Source organism: Sprattus sprattus, assembly GCF_963457725.1.
Source record: "Sprattus sprattus genome assembly, chromosome: 16".
NCBI classification, from domain to species: domain Eukaryota; kingdom Metazoa; phylum Chordata; class Actinopteri; order Clupeiformes; family Clupeidae; genus Sprattus; species Sprattus sprattus.
Window position 1 is genome coordinate 29484974 of NC_137914.1, and position 27705 is coordinate 29512678.

General features: G+C 39.8%; 1 protein-coding gene across 1 annotated transcript in view; it reads right to left on the minus strand.

The window, feature by feature from the left end:
• LOC308377303 (serine/threonine kinase-like domain-containing protein STKLD1) overlaps positions 1–13331 on the minus strand; it is a gene marked incomplete at both ends in the record, with an annotated part of 28390 nt that extends 15059 nt beyond the window's left edge. Inside the window, 4 exons of the mRNA XM_080853886.1 lie at positions 1486–1598; positions 1690–1760; positions 1946–2050; positions 13212–13331. Of these exons, the coding sequence (XP_080710012.1) occupies positions 1486–1598; positions 1690–1760; positions 1946–2050; positions 13212–13331 (409 nt within the window). The remainder of the gene's footprint in view (positions 1–1485; positions 1599–1689; positions 1761–1945; positions 2051–13211) is intronic.
• Positions 13332–27705: the final 14374 nt, after the last annotated feature.

Sequence of the window (27705 nt, forward strand, 5' to 3'; positions counted from 1 at the left end):
CACAATACAAAAACAAACAGTGCAATGGTCTATGAAGTTTAAGAAAGTATATACAGGAGCTGTGAATTGTTACAACAATAGTGCAAAGAAGTGGAGTGTGCAAGAAGTGCAGGGATAAATATGTATGCTACAGTGGATAAATATATATGTTACTACTGGTTAGTTGTTCAATAGTGAGACGGCGAGGGGGAAGAAACTGTTTTTGTGTCTGGAGGTTTATGTGAACTGTGATCTGTAGCGCCTACCAGAGGGGAGGCGTTTCAAGGAGGCGTTTCAATAGTTTGTGTGAGGGGTCTGCAGTGATTTTTCCTGCCCGTTTCCTGACTCTGGCGGTGTACAGGTCTTGGATGGTGGGCAGGTTGGCACCGATGATCTTTTCAGCAGACCTGACTGTCCGTTGGAGCCTGTTCTTGTCCAGTTTGGTGGCCAGTCCAAACCAGAGAGTTATTGAAGTGCACAGAACAGGCTCTATAACTAATGTGTAGAACATGATCAGCAGCTCCTGAGGCAGGTTGTACTTCCTAAGCTGGCGCAGGAAGTACATCCTCTGCTGGGCATTTTGACGATACACTCAGTGCTTAAACACTTGCTCTGTGTTAGAAGGTGGCCTCTTCAGTGGTGCAGCTGGATCCTAACTGACTGTGGTGTGAGATCTGACTGACCTATTCTGTATGGTAGGTCCATATGAATTAGGGCCTCTGGTTGTGTAAGTGAACGTGATTGCAAGTGCATATGCGTTTCTCCTGTATGTATGGGTCGGTATGTCTGGTTTGGGCTTTGAGTAGCTGCCTGAGAGTGGTTAAAAGGGAGCTAAGCCCTAAAGTGTGTTTGTTTTTAGCTGAAAATGAAATGATAAGACTGAACTATGATGTAACACATTAGTGCTGGTGTTAATGTTGACAAAATTCCCATTGACTGTTTAAGATCATCTTGAACTTTGCAAGGCTGATGCTGACGTATTTGGTGCCAATCCATGTCATGAAATGGTTGTGTTGGTGTGTCTGGTTGTGTTGGTGTGTCTGGTTGTGTGTGTTTGTCTGGTTGTGTTGTTGTTTGTGGTTGGTTGTGTTGTGTGTTGGTGTGTCTGGTTGTGTGTGTGTGTCTGAGTTTGTTGGTGTGTCTGGTTGTGTATGTTTGTCTGGTTGTGTTTGTGTTGGTGTGTCTGGTTGTGTGTGTTTGTCTGGTTGTGTGTGTTTGTCTGGTTGTGTTGGCGTGTCTGGTTGTGTTGGTGTATCTGGTTGTGTATGTGTGTCTGGTTGCTTTGGTGTGTCTGGATGTGTTAGTGTGTCTGGTTGTGTATATGTGTCTGGTTGTGTTGGTGTGTCTGGTTGTGATGGTGTGTCTGGTTGTGGTGGTGTGTCTGGTTGTGTTGGCGTGTCTGGTTGTGTTGGTGTATCTGGTTGTGTATGTGTGTCTGGTTGCTTTGGTGTGTCTGGTTGTGTTGGTGTGTGTCTGGTTGTGTTGGTGTTTGGGTGTTCAGTCTACCTTCTTTGGTCTTCACCTTCAGCTTCATCATGTCACCATAGAAGGCGGCCGTGCCAAAATCACAGATGCGGAAGTTCAGTCCCTTGACCAGGATGTTGGATGGCTTCAGGTTTCTGGCAGTATTTTAGAGAGACATTTTACACAGTAGAATATAAATTCTCCCACTCTCACTTAAGTTAAATGGGTTAAGATTGCATCAGAAACCTGTGGATGATGTTCTGTGTGTGGAGGAAGGCCAGCGCATCGGTCATTTGTCCCAGGAAGGTTTCAATGACCTAACAAACAGCAGGAAGGAGAACCCTTTTGAGTAACACGGAAGAGAAGGTATTCTACTCTACTCGCAGGTTTCTAAGGGACCTACAGAGACCCCACACACATGTTTAGAACATGCAACATTGCTGACCTTCAAAGTACTTCTCCTTCAGCTGAGAAGGGAGGTGGGAAAACAGGGGCATGTTACCTTTTTCCCAAATCTCTTCTTCTCATCCCGCTGGTGACTGATGATGGTCGAGAGACTGTCTGTGTATGGGCAATCCATCACCATGATGAGGATTACTGAAGATATCTAAGAGGAAAACAGAAATATTATTATTATTTATAATAATAACAATTATAATAATAATGACATTAGTAGTATATTATAAATAAAATTAATAACGTAGCACAAGCTATGCATGAAGGTGATATCACGGTACATGGCCTGTCGTAGTGTTCATTTGATCTTCAAATTATAAAATGCTACAAAGATGTACAATTATATGCATATGTTTGTTCAGTACTGAGTATATGTGATCATGTTTTGATATTTCACACGACCACACAATTTTGTATTCATTATAAAAAAAGTTATTTAACTGAAAAAAAGAGATTCACCTCTTTATCCCAGGATATGAACATCTCTCTGCAGCAGACAATGTTTGGGTGCCTGATCCCCAGAAGAGGTAGTGCCTTCATACAAACAAGCAACAAGCTCAGTCAGTGAGCCTAAGCTACTGTTGCAGAGAAAAAGCAACTTCCTAGTACCTTTGCAATCAGAAGACCGGAGACTGAATGTAGAAATCTGAAGTTTTATTGCAGTCAATAAGTCACAATAAGAAGATGCTCCATGAATGATCTCCCTGTATGAACGACTGGTCAGTTTTTTTAAAGAAATGTAGTTCCTCCCACTCTCTTGTGTTTGGCTCCAACCCCATTTTGTAACTTTTACTCCTCACTTCTGTGTGTGTGTGTGTGTGTGTGTGCATGCGTGTGCGTGTGTGTGTGTGTGTGTGCGTGTGTGTGTGTGTGTGTCTGTTTGGCACCACAATCCCCATTTCCTGGAATCCTGGTGGCAAAGTCAATTCATCTTGTCACCACCCTGGCTATCTCCCTCTAAGTCATTTTGAGTAAGACATTTCATACTTATGTTAATCCATGGTCATCAAATACAAATATATTCCCATACTCCTTAAAAAGACTAGAAAGTATAAGAAATCCATAAATTATATCAGTAGAAAAATATAAGTAAACATATCCTACCTCCTGAAGGGCTTTGTTGGCTCTACCTTCATCTAAACATTCAGTCTGGATAAAACGTGGAAATGGAAATGGGTTTAGAATTTCTATTATACTATAGGTTGGGCTATAATGGATTTCTATGGACGCCCAGTGATTTCACTAACCACTAGCTGCCCTTCACTAATTCGCTATGGCCTACCTTCTTTAACGTGAGTTCCAAACCGGTTTTTCTGTCGCTAACAAGTAATGTTGTTCCAAAAGAACCGTGGCACATGGCGTCTAAAATCTGAGAGGAGGGTAAAACTTTGTAAGTGTAACAAAGACTAGTTCTGATTCTTGGTATGATACCTAGCCCTAAGCGTGCACATCATTTGATAGCCTCCTAGTCAAAGCTGAAATTTGAACATTTAATTCATATAAACGTTGCTGGAAGCGATAACAGTTCCCTTCGTATACATTAAATAACAATAACTTTTCTCATAACTTCATTTGTCACATCACATCAACAAATCATAATGTCATAGTATGTTTTGATTGCTATTACCACGTAATTCTCCATATTTCACTTCTCTCGTGGACTAGGCTACACTTTGCGGAATCAAAGCGCTCTGCTGAGGATGAGTGTTGTGTTTCGAACAGTCCTTGGAAACCACAGCGTGTGGCGACGTGACAAACTGCGCATGCGCTCTTCATCCACACTCGCAAGAACGCTGTTGCCTGATTTGATGTAGACGCAGTCACTGTATGACGTGACTAGCAATAAAGCTTCCACTTTGTATTTTTTCTTGCATTATCAGCCATAATAGATGAGATGGAGAAAGGGCCTTAACTGAATACCATACTGGTATTGTGTTGCTCACTGACTGTCTGTAGCCTACTACAAGTGTTTTTTGAGAACTTTGAAAAGCACTATTAAATTTGATGTACTATTATTACAGTGCATGAAATGCCCTGTATTGTTATTCCTAGGCTTCTTCTTCTTCTTCTTCTTCTTCTTCTTCTTCTTCTTATTCTTGTTACCTTTTTCTGCGATTAATTCAGCCCGAACCGCTTAACGTAGAAACTTCATTCAAACTTTGTCTCGTAGGTTTTGTAAACGACACTTATGCTATGTATTTTTCACTTTTCTAAACTTTATACTTTTTAAGATATTAAATAAAAACGAATCGAAATTTTCCCATTGACTTACATTGGGCCATTATGACGTCATAATAGGGTCTTTAAACTGGCTTGCACCTGTGCTTTACTGACAGCTGCGCCAAATAGCCAACTGTCCGTTGGCACTTTACAATTGAAGTCTCATTCTGGCTGTGCTGCTGCCTCTTGCTGGAGTCCAAACAGGTACGTTTTAAATCAACCTTTAATTAAATTAAAATGATGCGCGAATTTTATTCTGAGTTGTGTTGTGCAGTAGGCCTATGTTGTACGTCGTTTAATGGAGAAAGCGACCTAGACATTTACACAAAGCTTTTCAGTCATTAGAGAAAGCTAGCATCAGTCAGGCAACCTATTCAAACAGGACAGGCATGTTATCTTCTGACTGTTGGTATTGTGTTAAAGTAACACAATGCAACAATTATACGTCATGATTAGGGTTAGGATAATCAGTTTAACCTAAAAATAACAGCTTGAAAAAAATTGGGGCGCTACAATGACTCTTAATATGGAGAATTGCATCCGCGCCATTGCTATGCAGGGTCTATAGGCACATAACTTCGTTTTGTAGTTTTGCCGCCCAACTTTCCACTGTCTGCTGAACTAGTAAGCTTATTTGCCATCTTGCTTTGTCTTGTGTTGCACTTGCTTGACTGTGTAAGGACAGTTGTTGAATAACTAGTTTGTAATTATGTCAAAGTCAGCACATTTCAAGAGATTTCGTCAGTTTTAGCTGATAGCATATAGCTAGCGTATATCTATTGATCCGTTGTGCTGCTTTAATTCGTGTTTGCCAGCTTGTTACAGATACAAAAAAGACATTATGGTATTAATGCTAACTCAAAATTGTGGTTGCAAAATTAGCTGACATTTTATGCCATCTTTCAGAAGTGTAGTGTTACTACACAGTGGTAGTCATGCTCCGTCTCTGCTCCAGGTAGCAGGTGAGCAGGCTGGTTTAGTAGGGACAGAGAGAGAGCGGGGCCAGCCATAGACATATAGAATTACTAGCTAGATACATTATCCGCGTTGCCGGCCAACGGAGTCGAACGTCCGCAGAGGTCGGCCATCTTACCCCGGGCAGATCGCTCACCGTAACATTGTGGTGGTAGTGAAAAATGTACTTTTTAAATAACCATAGCTTGCTCAATTTTCAACCGATTTTTAAACGGGTTGCTTTGTTATAAACGTCCGAGATGTAGCTATGACACTATATACATATAAATACTTACAGTGCATGAAATGCCCCGTATTGTTATTCCTTCGTTTCTTATACTTTTTATTCTTTGTACCGACTTCTGTGCTTAATTCAGCCCGAACACCTTAACGTAGAAACTTCATTCAAAATGTGTTGTGTAGGTCTTGTAAAGGACACTAGGATTATATATTTCTCATATTTTTAAACGTTATACTTTTTAAAACATTAAAGAAAAACTAATACAATTTTTCCCATTGACTTACATTGGGCCATCATGACGTCATAATATGTCTTTAAACTGGCTTGCAACTGTGCTTCACTGACAATAATGATCTGAAGTAGGTACAATATTTCCCTATACAAATATACATCAAGAAATGATGCATGTTGAAATCCCCACCCTGTACAGAGATGTATTTATGACACTGCATACTTATGAATAATTATAACCATGGGTTTTCATGTGAAAATAACATTAAACAGAACAGATAGGTGTAATAAATACACACATGCACAAGGTGTTTTTATTACCTGAATACAGTAAAAGACAGTTAAAGACAAAACTCAGGAAAACCATGACAATGTACAAGCACCGCCTCGCCATCGAAAGAGGCAGACACAGGCAGACCTGGCTGACCGGAGAGGTTGTGGGTACTGTACTTTTACAATAAATTACTGGCTACTAGTTGCATTACTTTCACAGTTATTTATTTTAAATATTTCACAGTAAAGTACTGTACATGTTTCACAGTAATTACCTGTAAACATTTCACAGCAAAATGCAATGCAACTACAGCGGTATATTGTAACTTCACAGTTGTCATGCCATTGGATTACTGTGATATAGTGGTATGTAGCTGTGGAATTACATCGTCTTGCTGTATATAAATTACAGTAATTGTCTGTTTTGTTATGCTTTTTACTGTAAAGGTAATGCAACTAGTAGCCAGAAATGTACTGTACATTTACAATTTAAATAACTCTGCAAAATACTGCAAATTTGACTTGTAAACTGTGATTTATAAAAATGCACACGACAAATTCACATTTACAAAGACCACTCAAAGTCCACGCCTCTCCTTCGAGCCTTGTTCTGAGTAAATGCCCAAGATGCACCTGTAAACAATAAGCAAAGACAACTTTCAGTTTTACAGATTTTATATTGCATTGTTTTTAAAGGCACATGCAGTGGTGCCCCTTCCCCTTTAACCAAATCGTACACCAAATAAATTAGTATTGAAAGCCAAGCCAGATTGATATAAGAAATTGGCTTCCATCGTAGGGAAAAGACCTTAAAATACAGTTCATAAATATATTTTAAGGAAATATCATCCTTATATAAATATCATCTATAGCAACTTTGTAGTGATTCATGAATATAAGCTTAATTTGATCAAAATGTAATTTGCTAGTTTGATGAAACATTCAATGACGGATCAAAGTACAATAGTAAAAAGAGAAACACTTATTTTCCCCATCAGATGAAATCGTTTTTTGCCCCTTTGGCAAGGTGTTCTTTTTACCTCAACAGCCTGCTCCACTCTTGTTAACTGCCTCTGAAAAAGAATGGAGAGCAATTACTGACAGATACTGAGAGATAGTAGTCTAGCAAATACTCATGCATATCCTTCCTATTGACATGTAAAGACCACCTAATGAAAACACATAGTTTGCACCTTCCTAAGATATAAAATACTGTATTGTCTGTGATGCGAGCTTTTTGAAGAAACACAGCTTTGAAATGACTTAGTTGCTGCAGCTGGAGGCTAACATTAGCTCACTTTTGCGCATATTTGCACTAATAACTGCGTATTCTCGACCAAATAACTGGCACGCTATGCTTCTTAAAGACATCAGGGGACCATTACGAAAACACGTAATTTGAGCTTTCCAAAGATATGAGGCAAAGCTTCGCGGGGGGAAACGCCTTTAAAATGACTTAGCTGGTTACTGCAGCTGGTGGCCAACGCTAGCTAACTTTAACTTTCACGCTAATTCGCGTATTCTTCATCGAATAACTCGCACACTTGATCCAAAACATCGTTAATTTACTAACCCAGACAACAAACAATATTATAAAGTTGTGACAAGCTGTCTGTCAAACTTACCTTCGAGCTCTTCTATCATCCTCCGTGGACCCAAGTTCAACTGTCTCTTCTTCAGCCCACAATGCAGCGCAGTTGTTCAAACGTACAGTCATTTATTAGGTTATCTCAAAGGAGGATTTGAATAGAGTATATTACTGTGGAATAACAAAATGCTGTGAAATCACTGTATCATTTTTTTCACAGTAACTTACTGTGTCTATTGATTTCACAGTAAATTCTACATTACAACATGATATTGTGATTATTACAGTTAAAGTATGTAAAGTTATAATACGATAATTTATTGTGAAATAGATAGGTACTTTATTTATATCTGTATGGACAAATTCTTGTGTCCACACAAATCGCTGGAAAGCTACAAACAGTCCTGAAAATCGTTCATGTTAAGTTGGATATTGTAGCGATCTCAGTCACTACGACTTTACTTCAATGTTCTTCAATGACTTGGTCGATGCAATATTACCGTTATTCGCTAACAAATATCAACAGCAACGAAATCAGGAACGTCTAGTTTTTTCATCCGCATAAAACGTGTTGTAATCATATTCATAATTATGATTAAACGTGTTCGTACCTTTGTTAAATTACATGGAAAATACTATTGGTTTGTTAAGGTTTACTATGGGCAGGGGCGAAGTTTGCCACCCGGAAGTAAGATATTTGTTATTGTGACGTCATGCTGAATTGTCGTATATTGTACATACTTAGAATAATTATTCTATTGTTTAGAACATTAAATGATTATTCATAAGTATATAGTGTCATAGCTACATCTCTGACGTTTATAACAAACCAACCCTTTTAAAAATCGGTTGAAAATTGAGCAAGCTGTGGTTATTTAAAAAGTACATTTTTCACTACCACCACAATGTTACGGTGAGCGATCTGCCCGGGGTAAGATGGCCGACCTCTGCGGACGTTCTAGACTCCGCCGTGAGTTATCTAGTAATTCTATATATCTATGGGGCCAGCGACAGGTTGCTGCTCGGTTCTGCCTGCCCCACCAGTGGCAGCTGCTGATCTTTCAAAGAGGGGGAGCTCATTTTTTGCGTACATTATACAAATATTAGCATTGTCTGCCATCGTGTGTAGTTTGTTACCTGGCTAGTTCACACTTACGACCAGTGGCGATTTCTTTAAAGCTTGGCTTCCCCTAATAGGTGGTGGGCCGAGGTGCGATTTCGTGCATTTTAACGTTCCCTGGATATGGAGAAGCCATGTTTTTGTAAATATGTTCTACGTTTGTATTCACGTTTAGACAAAAAATGTTGCCACTTGCAGTTATTGCTTATTAAGTCGTTATCGATAACTTTATTCCCGAGGCAAATGGAGAGGGCAGCTACACTTTGGGTCCGATAATCGTGACGTTTTGTCGTTGTTATCCAATCGCGTTCTTGGAATTGCTCCAGTGAAGTTGATGATCAGTCCAACAACACTGTTTACATCTTTGTCCATGTAGTGTGAATTGTGGAATATATGGGTCATTTTTAGACGTTTTTGATTCAGTTTTCAAATCGAGGTGATAGCGGCTTTTTCTTGTTAAACAAAGGGTATTGTAATCTTAAAAACAAAAAGACATTGCTCTGTGGGGAGCCTTTTCATAATGTTGTCAGACACTGATAATGATATGAGCCTGTCAGTGACACAAAAAGCACCTCCAGTGGATATACCTTCACAGTGAGCAATCGTAATCGTAGCAATCATTTTGGATATTGAAAAGGACAGCTGCCTGCATGTTTACTCTACTTCTTATATGTCAATTACGTCTTGTAATGTTTCATGCAACTCTTGTTTCAGACATCTGACATCACTGCACATAGACAAACTGCAGCTTTAAAGGACCTTCCCTTGTATCTCCGTGAGAGTCAGGAGAAGCTCTTCAGGAACTGTGAGTGGCTATGAATAGAAATTGTAAATATGTTATTATACTGTATTTATAGTGCTGTATTTAACGTTGTCTTCAACCATAACCTCTCTGTCCTCCTGGTTCCCTAACCATGTCCAGAGTGTCTTCTGTAGTTTCACTGTCCTGCCCTTGACTTGATGTAGCCTAATTGATGTCATATGATGTGTGTATGAGGGTTACATTTTTGATTGTGGTGTATGGGATGGAAATAGTTAATATGTCAAACTCATAATTAATTCTATTTGGAAAAAAAATGTTTATACAATATTTTGAGTTATTTTAGATTAAGAGCTTATTCTGATTCACAGTATTTTAATTACTAATGTCTTGCAATTCATGTTTTGGTGTTTTCTGTCTGTCAACACAAGGACACTGACCCAGAAGAGGGACAGACGAAAGGCCTCATTGTGGGTATCCTCACTGTGTTGGAGGATGATAGCAGAGCAGTCTCTAAAAGTGTCAGGAATGTTGCTCTTGTGTTGGAAGAAGAGATTGTCCTCCAAGATCTCCCTTACCTGCCAACTGCATTTGCCTACCTTGTTGGACTGATCTATACATTAAACCTTAGTTACCCAAAGGATTTGAAATACACCTTTGAAACTGTCCAAAAGGTCATAATGGAACTGGGGTCGGACCTCTCTGCAACGGTCAGATCCCTAAAAAACAAACTTCTTCAGTGAAGTAAAGTGTTGGATCTGGAATTGTTCCCTTCTGTCCATCCAACACCATGTTAATTAATCAACTGTTGTGTATTCTCGATCTCCCACTTTACATTTACTTGGATCTGGAATTGTTCCCCTCTGTCCATCCAACTCCATGTTAATTAATCAACTGTTGTGTATCTCGATCTCCCACTTTACATTTATTTTGCATCTTATTTTGTTTAGTTTTTTCTGAAACATTTTTTTTTTGGTTGGTTTTTCTGAAACATGTTACATGGTCTCGATAGTTTGCATTTACTTGCCCCTTTTGGAAGGGATTTGATACAGTATAAATAAAACAAATGTTTTGAATGTATATGTTGCGTCTGTAATTATCTATACATTTGATTAGAAGTTCCTGGTTATAAATTATAAAGTTGAGTTACATTATAAACTATTGCAGTGTGCGATTTTAAATTCCTCTTAAATTATTCTGCTATACTAACTAAACCCATTTAAAGTGAATTCTGTATAAGAACTCATTACAATGTAAAATTATAAATTACTACAATTTACAGGACAGTTAGCTGAAGTGAGGATTAAAAGTTATTACAACGTTAAATAATAAGTTAGTACAATTTAGGGGAGAGTTAGCAGAAGTAAGGATTAAAAGTTATTACAATGTTAAATAATAAGTAAGTACAATTTAGGGGAGAGTTAGCACAAGTAAGGATTAAATGTTATTACAATGTTAAATAATAAGTAAGTACAATTTAGGGGAGAGTTGGCACAAGTAAGGATTAAATGTTATTACAATGTAAAATTATGAGTTAGTAGAACTTACTCTTGAGTTGACCAAAATCAGAATTCAGAGTTGAGCAAACTCAAAAGCAAAACTTAAAATTTTACTGAAGTTTGTTGCCTTAAAATTTTACTGAAGTTTGTTGACTTAAAATTTTGAGTTCACCCAACTTTTTTTTTTTTTTTACAGTGTAGGAACATTAAGACACCTTCCATTCTCTACTTTTTTTCTCTCCATCTCTCCATCTTTCTCTCTATCCCTCTCAGTCTACTTTCTCTCACACTCAATCTCTCTTCTTCACTCCATTTTTATCTCCTTTTTTCAATATTTTCACTCTTTTTCTCTTTCACTCTTCTTTCCTTCTTCCACTCTTCTTTCCTTCTTTCACTTTTCTTTCCTTCACTCTCCTTTCTTCTTTCCTTCTTTCACTCTTCTTTCCTTTTCTTCTTTCCTTCAACTATTATTTCCTTCTTTCACTCTTCTTTCCTTTCTTCACTCTTCTTTCTTTTCTTCTTCCACTCCTCTTTCCTTTCTTCACTCTTCTTTCTTTTCTTCTTTCCGTCTTTCACTCTTCTTTCCTTCATCCTCTCTTCTCTCCTTTCTTCACTCTTCTATCCTTTCTTCTTTCCTTCTTCCACTCTTCTTTCCTTTCTTCTTTCCTTCTTTCACTCTTCTTTCTTTTCTTCTTCCTTTCCTAACTTTTGCATTTCATGCACTGGTATTTCCTTCAGGAAATGCATTTTCTAGTTGAGAACTTCACCCTTTAACGATTTTCACTTTCAATGCATGTAGACCTTTTGTCTAGATCAATTTAGATTAACACTACTGTATGTACCCTAGTTAAAAGTAGGGTCCTTAATTATAATTCAGTTTATATGATTGGTATGAGGTCACATGTGAACTGGAGCAGGGATCAATATGAGGTCACCTGTGAACGGGAGCAGGGATCGATATTCCGGGAAATTTCCCAAATTCCCACCAAATACATTGCAGGGGAAATGCCTGACTGGGAGTGTTGGAAATGAAAGCAAAAACATTGTAAAGGGTTCCTGACCTAGGGCGTTTCACGTGGAGTGAGTGAGGGGCATGCTGACAGGGGAGGCAGGGGAGACAGAGCCTCACCAGACACATTATAAAATAAATATTAATATTTCTCTACTGATCTGTGCTATAAATGTAATTTCTGTATGATTCCAATCATTTCGAGCATTTTTATAATCAAAATCACTGAATTTATTTCCAAACAGTGCCTCACCTCAGATTGCGCAATCCCTCAAAAACTGGGGCTCTGTCTACTACCGGACACTTGAGCACTTCGAGCACTGACTTTCAGTGCTTAGAGCGCCACACTGACAAAACCAGCAGAATTCAGAGCACTGAAAGTGCCCGGATGGCGCACTGCAAACGATCAAAAAATGCAGTGTGAAACGATAGACACTACTCGCCCTAAACGGGTGCCATTTTGGCTACGTAGCGGAAGAGGAGGAGCCCTTTCGCCAGCTTCGCATGCGTAGAACCTACTTAGTGTTGTTGATCTGAGATAAAACTGCTTTATATTTGACCCTGACTGCAAAAATGGAAAATTCTATTGCTAAGCTAAAACATTTCTCAAAACTGGACTTTCAATCAAAACGTGAATTGATCAATAATGGGAGACCAATGTCCATTAAAACCAAAACCTCGCGCCACCTGAACAGTTCCCACCTCACGGCAGTGGGGCTCACAAACAAGCCCCTTGCAACACATTGACTCTGGGACCCCCACAAACAATGCACTGTAGTTTGCACTTTAGCTTGCATCCTTATTCATTCAACACATCATAGCAAGTGCACATCATGTATTGCTATTTTGTTAACACTATTTCTTGCACAGTTTGCTCATACTTTAATACTGTTTTGATTATTTGTATTTTTTACTATGACCCTTATTTTTATTCTATTTACGTGTACATATATATTGTCTATGTCCCATGCTCCGAAATTACCAAGTCAATGTCCTGTATATGAGAGTGTACTTGGCAGTACAAATAATTCTGATTCTCAATAGAGGAACATGTTCAAGAATAATGTAAGAGATCCATGTTGTACAATAAAGCCTGTAGGTGTAGTCCCACAAAAGACTTCATTACCCACTATTCCCTTATCACTTTTACTTTCTTATCGGCATTTCATTGAGACAGCATTGGCTGCGAACAAGGTCAAAAAATCGTGACGCACTTTGCCTGTAAAACTGCAGTGAAATCATTCATCTCTCTCTCTGTTTGCCAGGCCCCTAACTTTTTGAGTCTGGGCTTGTTTTCCATTAAACTGAAAGTCTTTTCAGATATGACGCTCGAATCTGCCCCACTATCAATCTTAAAGTTTATAAAAGTGCCCTGAATAGGTAATTCTACAGACCATCCATCACTGAAATCCTCCACCTGTGTGATTTCGCCGAGGAATGGTGGCTGGCGCTGCCTGTCACCGTCTGCATGTTCCTTTTCCACGCGTATCCTGCTCTGGTTTCGTGTTGTTCCCAGTGTGCTGAACTTGGCGGCCATCTGGCTTGGCTAAACGTTGCCCCATTTAACAACTTCATTGAGCTGTGTGTACTGCACCTTGCTCGCTTACATGTCCTTTCACTTGCTCTGACTGTCTAACTAACTCGACCGCTTTGTCTAGAGTTAAGTCTGATGTCAATTGTAACTTTTCAGAAAGTTCTTTGTCCAGTATGCCAACTAACCTGCCGCGAATATTCTCATTGTTCGCCTCAGCAAAGGAGCATGTGTCTGCAATTTCGTGCAGTTTTCTTATGACCTCCTTTGCACTCTCTCCATGCTTTTGCCTGTGTTGAAATGTCAGACTAACCACAGGTGTGTTGTGTGGCTGTAAGGCATTAAGCAGACAGGCTAGAACTGCTGGGGACATATGAAACTGACTTTAATCAAGTATGCATGTGTGCATGCCTTTGTTTGCTGAAACATTACTGAACATGATTCTGTTGGTATATCTTTAAATGCTGACCGTTCTAATTATGTGTATGTGCTTAAAAGTGTACCGTTTCTGTGTGTGTGTAAGCAAGGGCTGACAAGAACTAGTAGTCCTTCTTTTCTACATTGCTGTTGCATTGAGTTACAAGTAAGATGACCTCGGATGTCAAAGAGCCACCACCTGGTTATCCCTGCTAGAAATGTTTTGGTGTCAAAAAAAACGCTAACTTACTTCTTTCTATTACAACCTTGTGTGATATGTTTAATGTTGCTTCTCACTTGTCTGCTGCAGTCTGGGGGAGGTAACTTAAGCAAATTTTCACCTAGCAAGAACTTTTTCCGCATTGTGAGAAACCAATGGGAGGTGGAAACGGGGCAAGTTGTCTTAAATGCGTTGTTAAAACCAAGATAGTAATTGATAAGAATAGCACAGAATGATGTCAGGGGCAAAAACACATTTGTTTATACATATATTGGTTATACTGTTGTTTCACACACCATATGTCTAAACTGCTCTGAAACTACTCTCCTATGTGAAGAAAGAATACCTTAGATTTTGCAATGATAATTTTATGTAGGCAACAGTGGGGTGGGGTGATGGAGGGAACGTGTTTAGGTTTTCTTTTTTGAAAGGGTGAGCAGGCACTTCAAGGTGTCATCCATCAAGTAGTCAAAAACAGCATTGGCATACTTCGTCTTCGTGTCGTAGGCCTCTCTGTCCTGGTCCTGCCACTGGTGTTCCTCCATCGGCATTTCTTTCATCTAAAGGGTCAAGTTCACGTGAAGACCGTTAGTGTTGTGTACACTTATCTTATTGCACGTTAGTGTTGTCTACACTTATCTTATTACATGTTAGTGTTGTCTACACTTATCTTATTACATGTTCAAGGAACGGAACCTCTTTCATGACTTGGTCAAGGTGAAGTGGAAATTGGGAGCATTTGTGAATTACATTTACAGACATACACTGGGTGTTTTATGTCATGTGTGGATCCTACCAGATGCTTGGAAAAAGCGCATCAAATGGACAATAGAAGTGGGCTTGTGATGGAATTTAATCTCCTAACAGTGGCAGTGTATAATAATATTCATGATGGGTCAGCCCATATTTAGCGTAGCGTTTCATATTGTCACGACATTCCAAATTCAACTCACCAAGATGCGATCAAATGTGCTCATGTTGAGGCTTTTGAAATTGTTGGCAAAAACCTTCCCGTATGCCTCAGCGTTTGTGTCTTGGTGAAGGCCACATAGCTTCAAAACCTCTTTGGTGATGTATTCCTGGTAAAAGACATGAGATTCGATTAACTACCCAGAAGATGTTTTTAGTTGAAATTGACTGAGGGAAGCCTGCCAGGTTTTTAATTGAATGAACTGGGCAGGCAGATGCTGCCTATTCAAATGCGATGCAACCTTTTACCTTAACTTTTGAGATGTCGTCTAAGGATTTCAGCTTGCTGACATAGTTGTGCTGTTTGGGCTGAGGGGTTCTCCAAATTGGCTGTGTCGTAGGATCTTTGGCACAGAGGTCCTGAAGGATCTCCCAGGACAAATCAAAGATGTGCTTCACATGGACCAAAAGTGTGAATAAACAGTCAGTGAAGGGTGGGGCACTATAATCTTTTGTACAGCAATATGCAGCTTTTATTATTTTCACCTTTACAACGAGCAGAAAATAGATACATTATGAAATTAGTAGAAGTACATTAGAAAAAGTACAAAACACTAAACAATAAAAACAAACAAAAACTAAAAACACATTCAAGAACATCCCAGATCCCATGATGGCAGGCTCTATGTAGTTCAGATACGGTTCCCAAATATTACAGAACCGGTCTGTTTTTGGATGTAATATACAGTACATGAAAGCTACTCTCAAACAGCCTTTAACAGTTGGTACTTTGTCATTAATTCACTGGAGGAAAATGTTCTGCACTCCAGCAAGTAAACACACAGTACAGACGTGTCTTGATATTTATCTGAACTCTTATGTGGCATTGGCTATTCTACCCAGTCCCTAAACAATTGTCCAACCTGGTTGTTGCTGTGCTTGCTGCCGGTATTAAAGGATTGTCCGGAGGGCACCATCTCCAGATAATGCTCTGATGGCCTTGGTGCAGGAACTCCTGATAGATTCTTTGGGCCTTGTCCCAGCCCAAAAATCTGCCACATCTCCTGCACAGCATAGTGCACAAGCTTCTCCACCTCAGCAGGGCGGTGGGGTGTGGCCAGAGCCTGCTCCTGTCTGGTAGGAGGTGTGACCAGGGCCTGCTCCTGCTCCTGTCTGCTGGGAGGTGAGACCTGCTTCTGCTCCTGCCTGAGGGGAGGTGTGGCCTGCTCCTGCTCCTGCCTGGTGGGAGTAGAGGAGCATGCGTCCCCCTGCCCAGCGGGAGCCCTTGGGGTACCCTCGTCCTGAAGTTTGTGCTCAGGGGGACCGTCCAGCTCCTCTCGGAGAAGGTTGCCTACAGCCTGCTGGTTGGACTGGGTCGAGGTTCTGGGTGGTAACTCCTCACGCATTTGGTTGCAACCCAGGGACCCCTCCACATCTGACAATTCGCTGTCAGTGAGCTGAGGAAGAGAGCATGAGTTTTTTAAAGGGTCTTAAAAAATCAGGTAAACGCAGCCTCAAGGCTGACAATGTTCTGATCGTATTTTGCTCTAACGTAAATGCCTGGAGAAATAGCTTTCATCGCACACAAACGACTCAGGTTGACCATCTCAAGACTGAGAACTCGACTGTGTCTTCTGTGATCTGTGATCGGTCATGTTAGTATTGGGCGAAGGGCAGACAATAAGGTCTTACCAGAGACTGGGTGAAGGGCAGACAAGGAGAAGGTCTTACCAGAGACTCGGTGAAGGGCAGACAAGGAACAGGTCTTACCAGAGACTTGGTGAAGGGCAGACACGGAGAAGGTGTTACCAGACACTCTGTAAAGTCATCAGAGCAGCTGTAGATGGAGCAGGTCTCAGCGCAGCTCTCCACCTCGTCCTCGTCAGACGTCTCATCAAAGTCGTCTTCATACTCAGGGCAACTCTCTTCTTGGCCCTCTGGCATCCCTGAGGCATCGTGGAAAGCTGCTTCACAGTGTGTGTAGAGAGAGAGGTTCTTCACACACACCTCTGGAGGCTGGGAAAGACACAACACACAGTCAGTGAGGTCAAGGATTGGCCAACTGTATCCATACACTTGAACAATCATTAGTTCAGCTGCATTCAATTTTTTATGTTGTAATTAAATACTTGGGTGGTTAAACTAGTGATTTTGGCCAGCTAACAGGGTATATGCTCATCACTAACCTTCATGGAGACCCCTTCCCATTTCAGTAAGTCTCCTGTGCTCTTCTCGGAGACGTTGCCTTCACATGAAGACACCTCTGTGGCCAACAAGAGTCATTCCATTATCAGCGGCTCCTTTTCATGCTTGGTATTCTCAAATAATAAATCTCATCTCATTTCACACTTTTATTCACAATGTTGTGGGGAATCTTCTACATTTGTTCTTCCTATTTCTCCAGAGGCACCTTTCTACTCTGACACCAAAGCAGCTTGAGCTTCCCCTTCATTAAACCCCTATGAAACAGTTAAAAAGAGGAAACACGTGGTGCTCCTACCTGAGGATGCAGAGGTGGTCGAGTCAGACTTCAGTAGCAGGGTTGGTGATTGGTGACTATTGACCTGGTCAGGTACCTGGAAATCAATGCACTGATATCAGGTAACCTGTGTGGATTGCAGTCTGAAGTGTAAAGGTTTACAGGTTGAAATGCATTGATATCACGTGCAATCTGGGTGGATTAGGGTGTGTTTTACCTCATCAACTGAGGGCATGGAGTCCCTCTGGAGTTGTTGACTGGACTTCAGGAAATAGCCCTCCAGCTCCTGACACTTGGTCATAACCAGGTCATAAAGTCTGTCGTAGTCAGATACATAGTCAGTACGAGCGTTCTCCTTAAACTTGACCTTCTCCATGGTAACGCTTTGGGCCTCAGGGTCCTGCACCTCAGGGTGCACCTGGTCAGGTACCTGCAAATCAATGCACTGATATCAGGGGTATGATTAACTAGAGTTACAATGCTGTAAGGGAATTCGGTACATCAGATATGCTCAGTTCTCACACAGGTAGTTCAGTGGTTTAAGGGGAGGCAGAGTGAATCAGCCAATGACTTACAGATGCTGAGGGAGACACCAGCTCGGCATGCTGGGAAGGCTTCACGACCTTGCGATTCTGCTGACACTTGTTGTTAATCAGGTCAGGAGGTTTTGAGTCTGGAGTGAAGGAGTTGCAAATCAAAATTACAAATCAGAATTAATTCATAACAATTGACGATAATCCAACGAATCTCATTTTCATTTGTGTTTTTTGAATTAGACTAAGGTCGAGGCCATAAGTGTCTTTTCACCACCCTTCATCTCATTTGCTCATGGCTTGATCCGTTAATTAACAACTTCCCCTCCTTTAATTAACAAACATTGTGGCTGTTCCCGTATCAATAAGCTATTGGTTGGCACCCATTATTCTGTTGAGGATACTTAAACTTGGACTGTTTAATCAGAGACACGGGGGAATCTGCTGAGTGTGCATCATTGCAAGAATAAAGCCTGTTTCCTGATTGATAATTTTCTGACTGAGTCTCCACCAATCTTTGGTATTAGAAAAATACCAACAGTAGCCAAAAAGAATATTTTTTTAGGATTATTAAAATATCCATGTGCACATTTCATTAAAATGATGCCTACTTGTCATACCTTTTTTAAACAATATTTAAGGGTTGCTTTTCCTTGCTATATCTCCAGAGGCCCCTTTCTGCTCTGACACCAAAGCATCCTGAACTTCGCCTCCATGACACCCCTATGAAACAGTTAAAAAGAGGACACACGTGGTGCTCCTACCTGAGGATGCTGAGCATGCAGATGGGACATCTGAGAGACTCTCCCCTGGGTCCTGGGCCTCCTGCAAAGATAAACTATGAGGTAAACCCATTGCATTCTGGGGGCTGGGGTGTTTGTTTCCTGGTAGACTCTGACCTTTCTGTAGGCTTCCACTTGGTTGTGCATCTGAACGATAGATGCTCGTTCATTCTCCACCTCAATCAAGTGTTTCAGAAGCAGCCTCCTGTCCTCGTCTGCAGCCTGAGCGGTCTCAACAAACACCTTGATTTGAGCCTGCCAACAAAAATAACAGAAAAGAGATTTATAATCTTTTAAGAGTTACATTAAATGTATATAAAGTCAGGTCGTTTTCAGCTTGCTTAAGGACCTCTACATATTAAGCACAACTTGCTAAATTAATTGATAACAATAACAGTATTTGTATTGATGTTATGGTATACATTTATATCTTTCTCTCTTTAACTACAGCAAGGAGATCATTTGCAGAAAACATATTGGTCACCTGCTTTTGCATCATCTGATACACCACATAGTAACTATCAGTAAGAGGGTCATGACCATTGTCTCCCTCTTGGCCACAACTGCAGAGACACATCGGGAATAAAGGTTGCAGTTAGGCATTTAGTCTTCTTAACATGTGCGGAATTGGGATTCTACAAGCAGCCCCAGCCTTACCTAGAAGGACTGCAAGCAGTTTGAGCTAAAGTACAGTATGTGCTGATTTATCTTTGTATACCAGCCTTGGCTGTCACTAGAGCAAGTTGAGTTAGTTAAGACATGTGTGGGTGTATGAGCGTATGGGCAACACCAGCCTTGGTTGCCAGGACAGCAGGTTGAGTTGGGCCTGAGCAGTCTGAATGAGGTTCGCCTCTTTAAACTGGAGCAGGGTGGCCAAGCACTTGGCGCGTGCATCCTGCTCTGACATAACCTGGCGAATCATGTAAACCATGAAAGACCTCCAGCTGTCATCAGCCACTGACTGGGAGGCAGCCGCCTCCTTTCCCTGAGGGCAGAGAGAGGGCAACGTGGTTACTGGGTAACAGTAATCTGTTATAAGAGCCAATGGCAGACATCCCAGAGAGTATCTATCTCTCAAATTGACCAGAGTGGCTTCAGAATCGTGGTCGTTGATCTAGTCAGAGCCAGACCGGATGTGAATGTCAGGCACTCAAATGCACTTATTTGGTGAATAGCCTGGGTTGGTTACAGTATGTGTTACCTCATCAGCTGAGGGGATAGTGCAGGTGGGTATGTGCTGGTATTTTTCTTCCAGAGGCTGTGTCCCCGTCTGGGTCTGTAGCCAAACCTTTAAGCCCAGCAGGATCTTGTCCTTGTTTGGGCCTTGCGCCTGTGGGTTGACGTAGACATAGGGATGAGACCAAGGTAAAAAGAAAAAAAAATGCTAAATGGACTTCACATTTTAAACTTGCTCATAGTCTTATCCACTGCATAACAGAAAAAGTATTATTATCTACAATTCGATTTGGATAAGAGCATCTGCTAAATATCTAAAACCTGAACAATGATATTGTTATATATTATTATCAGCGTATTCTTTAGCACATTTAGTTATTTTAATGTATTCATCTCACCTTCTCCATTAACGTCTGTATCGTGCTATCAGTTTGGCCTCCAAGGCCAGGTAACTCAAATAAGGATGGCACGTATGTAGGTTCGCCACCCCGTGGCTCACCTGAAATTGCAATTAAGATAGAAGGCAAAGTGGCGAGGAGAACATAAACGAATCAGACATGAACTGAGAATAGGAATATGGTAAATAAACTTACCTTCGACCACTGATGCACCCATCATGTGTGAACCCACGCCTTTTGACTCGAAAGTTGGTCAGTCGACCTAAAATAAAGCAATTAATCAAGAAATACCAAAAAGCGTCTGCACACTAGCGAGGTAATGTCCATAATAAACCTGCACGCATACTTTTAATATAGAACTTTATTCTATTTCGCGTAATAAAGCGTCACAATGGTTTCTATAGAAACGAAGCTCCCGTGGTCCACAGCCTCCTCTGCGTCATACATGTTGAAATCTAAATCTTCTGGTTCGGGCATCTACGGCGCCGCCACCTAGGTTAGGGCGGAAATCAATGGAAGTCAATCACAAAACGAGTGGAAATTGGTGGGGAAAAGGACTGCATGTAGTTTGAACAAATCCTAGTACGTAGACGTATGGGAATCACTTTTTCCATGTAAAACTGCACAATTGTTGTTTCAGTTTCAGTTTGTTTATTTGTTGAAGAGGGACAGTGTACATTAATAAACATTAAAATGTAATGCACCCAATTGTAGCCAAAAGGCTAGTTTCCATTGGCAGTCCCCCTGCCAGAGTTGTTGTTATTGTTGTTCGCATACCTGTCTGAAATCCGTGAACATTGTGTGTTTCCTTTGATTGTATACTAAAATATTATCAAGCAATAATATCCATAACTTAATGTATCCATAATTTGCTCATAAACATGAAGTGCGATTTTGTCAAGACGGTACCCTAGTAGGCTACAGTTGAGACACCCATTAAACCCATTGACCCATTGATAGTGACTGACCAAGCATTTCTACTGTAGCATATAGGCTATCACAATCAAGCAGTCTCAACTGTACCCCGCTGACCACCTCACGCTTTTCGCTAGATTATGCAATGACCTTGCATGACATGATAGCATGGAATATGTAGATTTATAGTGCACAGAATAACGTTTGCAATTATGTAAATTGCGTTTGTTGATGCCGTTTGGTTAATAACATTCAATGTAAAAGGGACATGATAAAATCAAGATCTTATGTAGGTAAAAAAAAACTTTCGCCGATATCTCCGTACGGGAGATGGGATGCTCAAATTTCCCGGGATCAAAGAGGAGTTAGTATGCATGTGCAAGCTAAAAATCACGTCTCAGGATTATCAACTGTACACATGTCTCAACTGTACTCAGTCTACACGTTCACATAGCTATATTCTATGTATGATAATATACTGTATCCAGTGGTTCAATTGGGCCGGGTCTGGAGTTCTCCTGCGCAGCAGCTCCAGCCGATTTTGGCAGTCTGCCTAGTCAATTCACGAGCAATGTTGTCCTACTCATTTACAACTTTTCCATTGCAAATCTATGTTGTTTTAAAACACAATTCTAAATAATGGTAGGGATAGGCTGGCCTAGACATCTGGAGCAAGTTTGAGAAGTAGGCATATCGCGCACGAAACTTGCGCAGCAGCTCCTCCTCCCAGATCAGACAACACAACGTCAATCGGTCATCATCAGACATATCGTAGTAGACAGGTGAATGGCGAGGTAAGAGAAACAAAATTAAAGGTGCACGGTGTTTTGAAAGAGGTCGATCATCACCAATAGGCTAATATCATTAGATATGGGCTTGCATTTTCATTAAGCAGGAAAAATTAACCTTAGACATGCAGGGATAGGCTGCTACTGGTGTGTCAACTCGCAAGCGCTAGTTAAAAAGAACAATGCTGCTAATTCTAAATGATTTAGCAAGTAGTCTATGCGATCTCCGAATCACATTTCTTATTCCTAGCTGGATGAATTTCAAACTTATTTGTATCTATGAATCAGCTCTTAATGTGACCTCATCAAACACACTCGAAATCTACAGAGTACATATTAAGCAACATATAAAAAATGCTGGAGTTGTTGGCTGCTTGCTTCACTGCTTGTGGGTGGTTGCTCATCATCTGAATCTTCCTCCTGGCTATGCGTTAGTCCTTGAACATACACTACTCACAAAAAGTTAGGATATCTGGCTTTCGGGTGAGTAGTGTATTTTAGCATTGACCCTGTGAATATTTTTTAAATAAAAAAAATGTGATTGGAGAAAAGCAACCAACTAACAAATTCTTTCCATTTCCCACCACGTGTTTGTCATGTCATCCATTCATATGGATGTGAATCAATCAATACTAATACAACTTTAACGGTGATGTGTTTTTTGTTTAATTTGGCAATTTATTTACTGCATAATCCACGAAAAATTTGTGAAATTTGCCCCCCCCCGGATCAGAGCCCCCCACATAGAAAATCCCAATTTAACCCCTGACTGTATCTAAATACAAAGGCCATTTTAGGACCTAGGTGAAAGAACTGTTTAGGGAAAACTGCAAATGCTGGCATACTAAACATTTGGTGATACTTTGTAGATATTACAATATATTTGGCAATGATAGCAATGCTGTTGTTGGACTTTATAAGCAGCGTATATGGTTTGGCAGGCAGGGGCATATTATAAATTCTGATATTGGGCTGGTTTTACTGGCCTTTTGGCTGGTTTTGTCACACAGACCTGGCAACCTGCCGTTGACACACTGTATGGAATCGCATCTTCTTTTAGCATTATCTTGACGTTTGTTCAGCGAGAAGGCTTGATCAGTGGAGCGCGTACAAAACGGATGGCACCCAGGCTAATCTTGACTGGCTTTGTCTTCAGAATTCCTACATCATTAGGATATGGGGTCTTATGCTATTTTTTTTAATTCAGCAATTTTTGTGGCAGCTAAAGATAAAATATATCGTCCTGGATTCAAACTAGGCTAGCAGCTATATGGTTCCAAAAACAAGCTATCAGAAAATCACCTTACCTCCGTGCCCTATTTCTGCCTTAATGTGTACGTATAAAATTGTACAGAAATCAAGGCGGCAGATTCCTAAATAAACGCAAGCATCCACACCATAAGTGTATCTGAATGAGCTATTTATAACAAAAAATGACATTGTAGGGTAATATAGTCTATGTGCAGAGTGAACAGAAATGGGGAACCCCTGCCAGCCCAGCACAGAACTGCAGCACGATAAAGAGAATTAAGTTTATTTTAGGCAGCTAATGCTCCCGTTACAGTTTTTCTCAATCGCTTTGGCGAATTTTTCCATTCACTGTTTACTTTTTCAAAACAGCTCACACACAGCCCTTAACTGAAGCTGAAATGACCAAAACACTATATGATGGTTGCAGAATGACACTACCTTCTCAAAAACGTATCACACACCCATCAAATCCAAACAATTCCTTCAAAACCTACAATTTGTGCTCAATTGAAAATGTATGTTTTCTCATTTATTTAACAATGGATAGCAAAACTCAAAATACAGCTTTCAATATCAACCTATGAAAGCATCACTTCAACTTTTGTGCAACACCCTCCCAGTATTGACTACTGTATTTTACCACTGACAACGTACTACAATTTGGGTTTTGTACTGAGCACTCTTGCTGAAGGAATACTCTCAGAAAGTATTCGAAACCTGAACATTTGTATACAGTAAAATTTTGATTTTTGTATTGCTAAACACTATACATGATGATATATATGACTACGTAACATTTGTTCTACTGTTTTTTACAGTATTGCAGTCCTTTTTCCACAATACATGTATATTCTGTACGTCAAAATGAGGTCAACTCTGTTCTGCAGTGAACAATCTCCCCCTGCCACCAGTTTGGGCCAGTGTGTTGATTCTGTAAAAATAGTGCAATAGGCTGTAAATACTGTAAATTTACGTAAAGTATTCAGAATTCGACCGTATATGTTGTAAAAAACTTTAGTGAAACTACAGTATACATTGTATTGTGACAACATACTTTACAAAAGTATAGAAATTGTTGTTGCCAAGAGTGCAAATACAGTGAAACACAATACATTATATTGACTGTGAAGGCCAGCAAAGTGTCATTGTCATTGCTGAACGTACAAACAATTGATGCCACAGTATGACAGCTCAGGTTTGAAAGAACCCTTTGGCCAGCCTCTCTCATGGTGGTCATGATTCACTATAGATCAATGACTCTTGCCCTAATTTCATTTGAGCATCTTACACGAATGCCACATCCCCTGACAGGGGCCCCTCTACCTCTACCACAACCTCTTCCTTGTCCTCATCCTGGTGGCCTATTCGATACATGCTTACTGTAGTATCAACTTCGATCTATTGACCCTTTTTTAGAGGTTGAGAACTGCTTGATTAGTTTTGCACAGAGAGTTCACACAGGTGCTGACGATATTTAGAATATAGAGAGCAGTGCCAGTTGGCTGCTACTAAGTGTCTGCAATGTGTTGACATGGTTATTCAATTAGGTTTTGTGTCTTTCTCTGAGAATTGTGTAAACTGTTTTGAAAAGTGTGTTAAAACTCAAAGAAATTTGTGTGAAAGCAATGAGAAATGGTTAACCCATTCGCCAGAGAAGACTCTTGCTGTGCAAAGAAGATGTGAGCATTAGATGAAGTTGACCCATGATTCGCTAAATGCCTGAAAACGATTGGGAAAAACTGTAAGAACCAAAACAAATTTAATTCAAATCAAATCTACACACCTATCGCTGCTGAACGATGTATGATCAGGTTCATTTACCAAATGTTATTTCGAAGTATTAAGAAACATTCTTTTATTCAGAGTACTTGAACGAAAGGGGTTGTGCCTGTAGCTAGCATGCTAGGATAGCAGCGAAGTGAAGATTTTGTGAACGTTATCGTTAGCCATTTGACCCGTTAGCTACTAAATACAACGTCACCTACCTTGGATGCCGGGATTACTTGAATTGAAGATACAAAACAACAAAAACACAAACGAACTACAAATATGCTATAAAATATTATTCACACTAAATATAAAACTTACTATAAAAACTTAATATACTATCTAATACACTTATAAAACAATCACTAATGATACTACTAATAAACTAATACACTTAACTAATATTAAACTAAAACTTAACTATTGAAACTACGCTTAAAATACTATTACTAAGAAACTAAATCAATACTATAGATACTAAATGCTAGAATCGCGCTTTCTTCTCTGTTGGATTCACTCGCCTGTCTTAAAACCAACAAAGGCAACCTTGGTAGTACTGGCGGACTTTATTGCGCGAGACATCCAATGCCTGGTTCAAAACGGCCACAACAATGGAAGGGTCAGTGAAGTAGGCTTTCTCCGTGCTCTCTCTCCCTCCTATGTCTGTTAAGGGAATGGTGGGTCCGCTCAGAAATATTCAAGCAGCACGGCATGTTTTACCATTCTTACCAATGAACATTTACAAATTCAATGTATTATTATTAGTACTAGAAAATGCAAGGAAATACCAGTGCATGAAATGCAAAAGTTAGGAAAGGAAGAAGAAAAGAAAGAAGAGTGAAAGAAGGAAAGAAGAAAGGAAAGAAGAGTGGAAGAAGGAAAGAAGAAAAGAAAGAAGAGTGAAGAAAGGAGAGAAGAGAGGATGAAGGAAAGAAGAGTGAAAGAAGGAAAGAAGAAAAGAAAGAAGAGTGAAGAAAGGAAAGAAGAAAAGAAAGAAGAGTGAAGAAAGGAAATAATAGTTGAAGAAGGAAAGAAGAAAGGAAAGAAGAGTGAAAGAAGGAAAGAAGAAAGGAAAGAAGAGTGGAATAAGGAAAGAAGAGTGGAAGAAGGAAAGAAGAAAGGAAAGAAGAGTGGAATAAGGAAAGAAGAGTGGAAGAGAAATAGAGAGTGAAAATATTGAAAAAAGGAGATAAAAATGGATTGAAGAAGAGAGATTGAGTGTGAGAGAAAGTAGACTGAGAGGGATAGAGAGAAAGATGGAGAGATAAAAAAGTAGAGAATGGAAGGTGTCTTAATGTTCCTAGTTACAGTTAAATTGAGAGGGACAGAGAAGAGGTTCCTTTGATTTGATTTAATATCTTAAAAAGTATAAAGTTTAGAAAAGTGAAAAATACATAGCATAAGTGTCCTTTACAAGACCTACGCGACAAAGTTTGAATGAAGTTTCTACGTTAAGCGGTTCGGGCTGAATTAATCTCTTTTCTAAACTTTATACTTTTTAAGATATTAAATAAAAACGAATCTAAATTTTCCCATTGACTTACATTGGGCCATTATGACATCATAATAGGGTCTTTAAACTGGCTTGCACCTGTGCTTTACTGACAGCTGCGCCAAATCAAAGGAACCTCTTCTCTGTCCCTCTCAATTTAACTGTAACTAGGAACATTAAGACACCTTCCATTCTCTATTTTTTTTCTCTCCATCTCTCCATCTTCTCTTTATCCCTCTCAGTCTACTTTCTCTCACACTCAATCTCTCTTCTTCACTCCATTTTTATCTCCTTTTTTCAATATTTTCACTCTCTTTTTCTCTTTATCCAGAGCCACTCTTGTTCACTCTTCTTTCCTTCTTCCACTCTTCTTTCCTTTCTTCTTCCACTCTTCTTTCACTTTTCTTTCCTTTCTTCACTCTCCTTTCTTCTTTCCTTCTTTCACTCTTCTTTCCTTCTTTCACGCTTCTTTCTTTTCTTCTTTCCTTCTTTAACTATTCTTTCCTTCTTTCACTCTTCTTTCCTTTCTTCACTCTTCTTCCCTTTCTTCACTCGTCTTTCTTTTCTTCTTCCACTTTTCTTTCCATCTTCCACTCTTCTTTCCGTCTTTCACTCTTCTTTCCTTTCTTCTTTCCTTCTTTCACTCTTCTTTCTTTTCTTCTTCCTTTCTTAACTTTTGCATTTCATGCACTGGTATTTCCTTCAGGAAATGCATTTTCTAGTTATTATTATTATTATTATTATTATCCCTTAATCACTTTGTGTCCATACTATAGAGATGTATAAAGTTCGTTTTTATTATTATTATTATTGTTTCACATCATCTACACTGTTTAGCACTATACATCCTATCCTACATTGTACGTAGCTGTATTGTACTGTTTGTTTGTTATCATGTTGTCTGTACATATTGTTTGTAATTATTGTAAATATGAGAGAGCTGCAAGATACCAGAATTTCCCCACGGGATTAATTAAGTATTTATCTATCTTTCTACCTATCTATCACACAATTGAGTTTCTGCTCTGCTTATTTCAACATATCATCATCCGAAATCCGATTGCGCTGTGTGAGAAGTTCCAGAGAGCCATCTTCCCCTTTTTGGTGTCAATGAGTGAATTTCCCATGTCACATGACATGACACACACACTCTGGCGCTCTGGGTTGGACTCATTCTTCCTCATACTATAAATGCCAACACTCATGTCCGTTCAGAGAAAGCAGCACCTCCTGTCACTTTGCTGGTGAAGAAA